This window comes from Rattus norvegicus, chromosome 10 (genome assembly GCF_036323735.1).
Source record: "Rattus norvegicus strain BN/NHsdMcwi chromosome 10, GRCr8, whole genome shotgun sequence".
Taxonomy (NCBI): Eukaryota; Metazoa; Chordata; class Mammalia; order Rodentia; family Muridae; genus Rattus; species Rattus norvegicus.
This window is the reverse complement of record NC_086028.1, coordinates 44,570,599-44,578,625: the sequence shown is the minus strand read 5'-3', so window position 1 is coordinate 44,578,625 and position 8,027 is coordinate 44,570,599. Positions and strand designations below refer to the sequence as shown.

The 8,027-nt window shown below is 55.9% G+C and overlaps 1 protein-coding gene across 1 annotated transcript in view; it reads left to right on the top strand.

Moving 5' to 3' along the window:
* The first annotated feature begins 706 nt into the window (after positions 1 to 706).
* Positions 707 to 8,027, top strand: part of Wnt3a (Wnt family member 3A) — a 44,186-nt gene continuing 36,865 nt past the window's right edge. The window contains exon 1 of the mRNA NM_001414349.1: positions 707 to 883. Coding sequence (NP_001401278.1) covers positions 813 to 883 — 71 coding nt within the window. The 5' untranslated portion in view covers positions 707 to 812. The remainder of the gene's footprint in view (positions 884 to 8,027) is intronic.

Genomic DNA, 8,027 nt, shown 5'->3' with positions numbered 1-8,027 from the left:
GGGTCGGCAGTGCGCCATGCTCCGGGAGGGGGTGTGGCTACAGATCGACTCCTAAGACAAGGTGATGGACGAAAGGAGCATCAACACTTCCAAGAACAAGAGACAGGATGTGGCAGTGCTAGCGGGGCACTGTATGTCTTGCCCTCAACTCAGGGCGCCTGGGGCTAGAGATCCAGGGCCTGGTCTTGTGACCCAGATAGGTTGAGATCGGAAAGAACGAAGCCCAAGCCTGAGGACTACGCAGTGCAATTCTCAGCTGGCACAGCGCGGACCTGGAAGGCCACTAACCCGGTGCACACCTGGGCACATCCAACACCCTGTGCATCCCGACGCGCATTGTACTCCGACACATACCAGCGGTGCCCCAGTACCCCCTCCACGAACACCGACACACCCCGCACTCTGCACACACCTTCAGCACCCCAGCACAGGGAGCTCTGCCATTCACCCTAGCACCCCGCGCACCCACAGCCGCGGGAGGGGCCAGAGCCGCCAGGCTTCAAACCCCCGGGGCCCCGCCCGCCCCCTGCCCGCCCCTCCCCGGCCCCAGCCCCGGCGGGCGCCCCCCGCGGCGCTGCCCCGCCCCCGCCGCCCCGCGCCGCCCAGGGCCTCGGCCCGCCGCCCGGCCGCCGGCCCACCTGGCGCAGCGCCGCCCTCGGAGCCCGTGTACCGGTGCACACCCGGGAACCCCGCGCACCCCGCTGCCACAGAGGGCCCAGCGCCACTGCAGCCGCGCCACCTCCCAGGGCCGGGCCAGCCCCGGCGTACGCGCTCTCGGGGTGGACTCCCCCCGCTGCGCGTTCAAGCCCACGATGGCTCCTCTCGGATACCTCTTAGTGCTCTGCAGCCTGAAGCAGGCGCTGGGCAGCTACCCGATTTGGTGGTGAGTGAGTCTCCTTGCGTTCGCCCCCGGGCCCCAGTGCCACCCCAGGGCAACCGCCCCTCCTGGGGCAGGGCCCCCACCGTCGCTCTGCGCACTGGCTGCGGGCGGGTTGTTTTCCTTGGCTGCCACTTGGACCTGTTCGGGCCGCAGCTGGGACGCGGGTGGCGGAGCTTCCGGGGACACTGATTCCCCTGGCAGGAGGGGAAAGAGGGCAGTGAAGGTCCATGCTGTCCTTGGCGTCGAACAAGAATGGCAGAAAGCGGGTCAGCACATGACACTAAAGCCTAGGCGATTGTCGAGGAGAGAGGGTAAAAGGGAAGCCGCGCAAGGAAGAGACTCTTCTTAGGGACCCTATTACATACACACACACACACACACACACACACACACACACACACACACACACACACACACTTTAAAACAAAGTCGGCAAGGCAAGACCGAACAGCTCGGGGCAGCACAGTTACGTAAAGACAGTCCGAGACCGGGCGGGGAGTGGCTCGGAGCCTGCGGCAAGGCGCACCGGGACCAGCCCGGAGACCTGCGCGCTTCCCCAACGCTATTGCTGTAGCTTCTACGTGGCTGTCCGGGTGGAAGGTCGGTCTGCCGTCCACAGCCTGATGGTCTGGCTGACAAGGAAACACTGCTGCCGGGAGGGGTGAGCAATAGGTAAAGTAAGGGATTTAAGTTTCCCCGGAGTGAGAGGCTTGGGGACCCGGTCCTGGAGAGGCTGGACAGCATCCTTCACTCCAGACAAGGCACACTAGAAGACCCTTCTCAGCCTAGGGATGGAGTGAGATTAAGCATAGGAAAGATCCTGGCTCTCAGGCCCTATGTCCTCCGCACGTACCCTGAAAGGAGGAGAAATTGGGCCGACCCTTCCTCGGGGCGTGTGACACTCTTTCCCTTCATGGAGTGCAGACTTAAGGTCATGATCAGCGGCGCAGATCTCTCCTCGAACACAAACGAGAGGATTGAGAGCGTCAAGGTACCGGCGCGCACCGCTGGTGAAAACTCAGTTGGATAGAAGCCTCCCCACAAACGTGCGCACCACCCCCCAGGAACACTCCGACAGCTTGCCTGGAATTATAATAATTATGCCGAGGGGAAGGGGGGACCCAGCGAGCCGAAGTACATCTAATCCGATAATCATTTTTCTCTTCGAGATGCTTCAGGAGAAGAGCTGAGAAGCCTGGGGTGGGGATGCAGGGCCCGCGCCGCGGCAAGGATGGAGGGTGGGCAACCAGGAGTCGTTGGGGGCTGGAGAGGCTGCTGCGCAGTGGCTGCGCTCTACACAGGTCTAGCTGAGCCTCAGCTCCTGTGAGAATTTTAGGATCTGGAGGGGCACCTGTGGAGCACTGTGGCCTCCGGGAGCGAGGATTGCGCTAGGCATGTCTAGGAGCGCGGACACACTGAGGTGCGTCCCGGCGTCCGCGGGGAGCCAGGGGCAGCGCGTCCGAGGGAGCCCCGCGGGCTGCCCGCTGCTGAGCCAGGCTTCTAATTAGAACCCGCCGCCGCGAATTCCTGGGCTCAAGAGGAAGCGCCTTCGCCCCCGCTCTACTCCCATAAAGAAGGGCCTTGTCGCCAGCCTCCTGGCTACCCCGGGTCCTGGGACTTTTGTCCCTAAGGTCGGGGGGGGGGGTGTCACTAACCGGGTCCACCCAAGCCCGCAGAAGTATGGCCTCCTTTTCACCTGGGCTGTTAGACTCCCCCCTCGGGTGCACACGGCATTCTCCAGGTGAGAGGGGAGGGGTGTGAAAAAGTGAAGCCCTTAGCCTTCCCACCCCTCCCCTCAAAGGACCGGGGCAACCCTTTGGCCCCAGAAAGTGATACGGAAGTCCACCTGGTATTCATGGGGTTGGGTGACAAGGGCCACCTCTCCGCCCATCCCCTACTCCCACTTTGTTCTCTGTAGGATTCTCACACTTAACAATTCTGCTTCCTGAGACGCAGCCCCCCTCGCTCTGGGATGCTGGCTTCCTGGGGACAAAACCTAGTTCCCCTCCTGCCCCCTCTATTCCCTCTCAGTCCCTGGCAGGCTCAAAGTGTCAGCTGGATCAGACACTCTGCAGAATGGAGAGGGAGGGTCCCCTAAAACGGGCGGCAGTGGCTTCAGTCACTTTATACAGTGTGGTAGCTGGCTCTTTAATAAAGGTTGTTTTGTAGTTCCTACCTACCCAAGCTTCAAGCTTCTCCTCTTTTCTCTTGCCCACGGTCTGGGCCTAGATGAGACAGAGCCCCCAATGTGGAGGGGCCTCATGGCTACTGCTGGGTGGGCTACTGGTAAGCTCCATAGAGAGGCAAAACAGGACTCTTGAACCTTTTCTTTCTTTTTTTTTTTTTTTTCTTTTCTTTTTTTCGGAGCTGGGGACCGAACCCAGGGCCTTGTGCTTCCTAGGCAAGCGCTCTACCGCTGAGCTAAATCCCCAACCTCTGAACCTTTTCTTATTTGTTACATTCACCCTCAGACTGCTCGCTGATTGTTTTACTTGACCTCCCGCCCAGCCTGAGCCTCTCTCCCCCTTTCTGACCCCCAGCTCCCCTTTCCTACAAAGCTAAAGTGAATAGCAGAGAAGTTCCTCACCTGCAGGACCAAAACCAGGAAATCTCAAATCAGGAGTAATTAGGCTTTTGAAGATGCCGTGGGTCTTCATGGGGAGGAGGGAGAGAGGAGAAAGTTGGTGCTTCTCTGTTTCTGGTGGAACCATGAAGGTCTACCACCTCCCCAGGACCTACTCTGAGGGATGGGTGGTGTGTTCAACCCCATTGCCAGTCCTAATATCACAGGCCCATCCAAAGTAAGAAATCCATGAGTGTCTGTTTTGGGATCTTCAGGAGTTGGGAGAAGGGGCAGGCAAGAATGTGGGCTCCATCAGAGGACTCACACAGAAGGAACTCTAAGATGCTCTAAGATGTGCCTGCCCCCCACCTCCTCTTCCCTTCTTATCTCCAGTCTAGAAATGCCAGCCTTGTGGCTCCCTGCTTCTCCCCAGACACTGAGCTAATTCTGGCAAGGAATTGACTTTATTCAAACCCACAACTCCCTCTGTTCCCTCCTGAGGCTACACTGCTATGTTCCTGCCCTCACTGGCCACTTCTTGCTGCCATTCTCTGTTCTCAGCCCAATACTGAGCCCATGCCCTCACTGCCACCTGGATTTCCTGTTTGTGTCCCTGCTCCTTGCTCCTTTACTTGTGGAAGAGCCATTGTCCCAGCTCCCCTTTCTCCCTTCCTCATCAGGGTTCCTCTCCTACGGGCACGTTCCTTATGGACCACCAATTCCTGAGTGTGGGAAACACAGCAGAGCATGTGGGGCCAGTGCTCAGCTCACAGCTCCTCCGGAGTTTCTAATAGTTTCCTCCTCTGTGGGGTTCTCCCTGATATCCCTGAAGCTGTGTGCTGTATCCCAGGGATACTTTAATGAGTCCCACTTAGTTCCTCTTCTTAGCACATAGGTGTCTCCAGTTTCTCACTCTTGTCTGCAGTCCTGATACCACCCTCCCCAACTCTCCCACTCCTATGCACTGCTGGGCACAGGCAACCTCCAAGGAAGTCTTAGCTTTCTTTCCACCTCCTTGTGACCTGGTGATGGACACACAGGGTACGTGTGTGTGTGTGTGTGTGTGTGTGTGTGTGTGTGTGTGTGTGTGTATTAGAAAGAGAGAGAGAGAGAGAGAGAGAGAGAGAGAGAGAGAGAGACTAGGGAGCATGTGGGAATAAGTAAGGTGGGGAGGTTACAGATGAGGTGGATGGTCCATGTAGAATCACGAGGTTGCCAGCGTGAACAGGTGCACAGGCTGCTGTGCAGAGCAGATGAGGAGCTGAGAGAGTAGAGCTAGGCAAAGACAGGTAGACTGAGGGAGAGTCAAGCTGAATTTCCTGGCTTGCTACAGGGCTGTGGAGGTTGCTCCAGAGGTGTCATTTATGAGCCTTCATCCCAGTCCAGCCATTAAAGCCTGCTCTCTCCCTCATCTTTGAGCTCTTCCCAATCTTCCCACCTCTGTCTCTCAGTTCTCTGTCTTTCTGTTCCCTCCCTCCTTCCTGTTCTTCCTGTTCTCCCTTCCTTCTCTCTTCTCTCACCTCACTTGGTCAGTAATTAACATAAAGCTCACAAAGCGAAAGAAGTCAGGACCCTAAACAAGTATTGCGACTCCTAGGACACTGAGGTAGGTGCTGCCTCCTCAGAACTGCCAATCACTCAAACTGTCATCATAAACTACAAGAGGAACAGTCAAAGCCAGCCCTTTCCCAAAACCAACTTGCAGAGCTTTTCCAGACTTTGATGCTCACACTCTCCAAATGTTATTTGGGGGGGGGGGGAGTTGTCTCCAAAGCTGGATGTCTTTCTTCCACTCAGCTTTATGTCCCCTTTAAATGACTTTCTATATCATTGGCATATAGTTTCCCAGACCCTTTGTGACCAGAGAGCAGAGAGTCAGTGAATACAGTGGCAGTGAGTATATTCTTAGGCAATTATTAATGGCCCGGTAACATCCCCTACATACAGACATTTGGTCCCCGATTCAAACCTTTGGCCTGCTCAGGCAGTGGCTTTAATGTGGAGGCAGAGGCAGAGAGGCAGAGAGGCAGAGGCAGAGGCAGAGGCAGGCAGGTCTCAGAATGAGTTCCACATCAGCCAGGGCTATATACATAAACCCTATCTTGAGGGAAAAACAAAACAAAAACCCTTTGGCCTGGTAGGTTAGACCCTTGGCAATTCAACCATCCTTCTTTTGATATGGTCCAGGATTCAGGAAACAGGATCCAGATTTGTCACCTTGTCCCTCAGAATAAGAGTATGGTCAGTGCTTTCTGATATGTGACCAGAGCCTAAGTGTAAAAGATCTGCCAACCATTTGTGAAGATGTACAACCTCTGTGTGGTGGTGGTGGTGGTGGCAGAGGTGCTAACACAGCAGCTTAATGACAGGGCACTAACAAGTCGGGTTCTTCTCTGGTTGGTCTAGTAGGTTGGTCTGTGTACCAGCCTGAAATCACTCATCGGCAGAGCTCTTCCTCTCCCTCTACCCTAGGTCCTGGGTGTGAGGACTGCTGGCCTAGCCTTTGGGATTTCTGCCTTTGCCTCTGCTCTGGGAGGGTGAAGAATTAGGCTCTTGGGCGGAGAGGGTTCATGGAGGTCCATTTGGATTTCTGACAGTCCTCTGGTGAAGGAGGCTTCATTTTCTGCTTGGCCTCAGAGGCTACAGCCAAGGGTGTAGAGAACTGGCAGGCGGCTGGCCTAGGGGCAGGGTGTGAAAAGGCTTCCCGAGGGCTTGTCCTGGTACCAGTCTTGCTATCTAGGATATGGTGAGCAGCTGAATCCAAGGCTGAGAAAGGGAGCTAGCCACTTCCCTTCTCTTCCCTTCTGAAGGCCAAAACTTCCAGGAGACTGTTAGCAACACAGGGGCCACATAGCCCTCCTTAGAGTCCACAAAGCCTTCAAGTCCACTTTGTGCCCTCTGTGGTGAGCTGTTGCTCACACACTGCATTTGTAGAGAGTTCTGGGACTAAATCTCAGAGAGAAGGCCCAGGCCCACGACCAGAGAGGCCTTAGCCATATGAACCCTGCCACCTGTACCCAGGAGCATTCCTCCCCCCTTGGAAATAGCACATTTCTTACACCTACCATAAAGTCAAGCGGACCCAGTCAGTGTGACTTCCTTTCTCCTCCCTGGCCTTGCTTTTTTGCCCTTTGCAGCCAACCAGTAAGGTTGTGTTGAGTGGATGAATGGACAAAATCTACAGTGAACAACAGATACTGCACCCGAGCATGGTGGACACAATGGACATGGGGACACATTTTAATATTTCTAATACCTTCCCCCATCTCACCACGTAACAACTTTCCAACTCTGAGACCTAGAGGAACCTGGCCTCTGCCTCTACCTAGGTCTCCCTCCAGGGCTCCCCAGGTGACACCCTCGAGGTGTCTGATACATTGGCGCTTCCACATTCCTTCACCAGAAGAACGTGCCGCTGCCGCCCAGGGAGGCTGGCAAACACATGGCCGCCGGCGCGGGAGCCTCCCGCCTGCCAGGACTCGCTCAAAGTATGTGTCAGTAATCCTGCTGGCCCGGCGGGGCAGGACAGGCGCTGGCTGGGAAGGGCTCTGTGCTGCCTGGAGTAAGGACTTAGGACCCCCTCCCCAACTTAGAAAGTGCTGGAACTCAAGGATGGCTTCCATTTTCTGGAGATGCTGTCCGTTTGTGGGAAGGCAGCGGATTGTTGGAGCTCAGAAACACAAGTACCCCAGGGATAGCTCTCCGTCTGGGTAGTTTCTGGGCAGCCCCATTCAGGAGAGGACAGTGTGCTTTGTTCATGAATAGAGTGAGCCCCATACCCTGGGTCTCAGGTATGAGTGTGGAAGCCTGGTGATGCCACTGAGAGGCCCAATTCTCCAGAGAGAAAAGCCTCAATGGATGGATACTCCATTGACCCACAACATCCTGGCGCAGGACCCTTATCAGCGGAGACCTCTCTACCCATGATCCTCCTTGTTTCCTCTGGGCCTGGGCAGAGCCTTGGGAACCCCACCTACTGGGATCCAACTCAGTGCTTACTGTGCCTGACTCCCTGCCAGCAGCGGACAAGAGAAGTCAGGTAAGTCAGGCACTTCCTGCACCAGATACAGATGCAGGGAGAGGTGGACAAGAGACAGTCCAGACAGGCAGGTAGCAGTGCCACCAGTATACAGGGATTCCGGGGTGGGGGTGGAGAGGCGGTGTATCCGCGTGCCTGTGCGCCTGCGCTGAGGCTCTGTCCATAAGATGTGCCTCTCTAGTCAGAAAAGCAATGGAGACTTGTATGTCCCACTCCTATCTTGAAGCCTCAGTTAGAATAAGGTCTACCATCTTAAATAGGGAAACTGAGGCCCAGGGCACCAGGAAAAGGTGTCAACTGTGACACTCAAGTGAAAAATAAATAGCACTGTAGCCTGGGCCCTCACCTATGCCTGTCCAAATGCAATTGGCCTCAGCGCAACTGCCAAGTTACCTCCTCGCACAGCCCCTCGCTGCCTGCCCACAAGCCGCTGTCATAAATGGAGGCAGATCCCCTGCTCGCTCCTGGAAGCTCGACATTAGCTCACATGGAGCTGGTGCCATGGCAGAAGGATGGGAAAATCCACTTGAGACCAAATAGAAGCG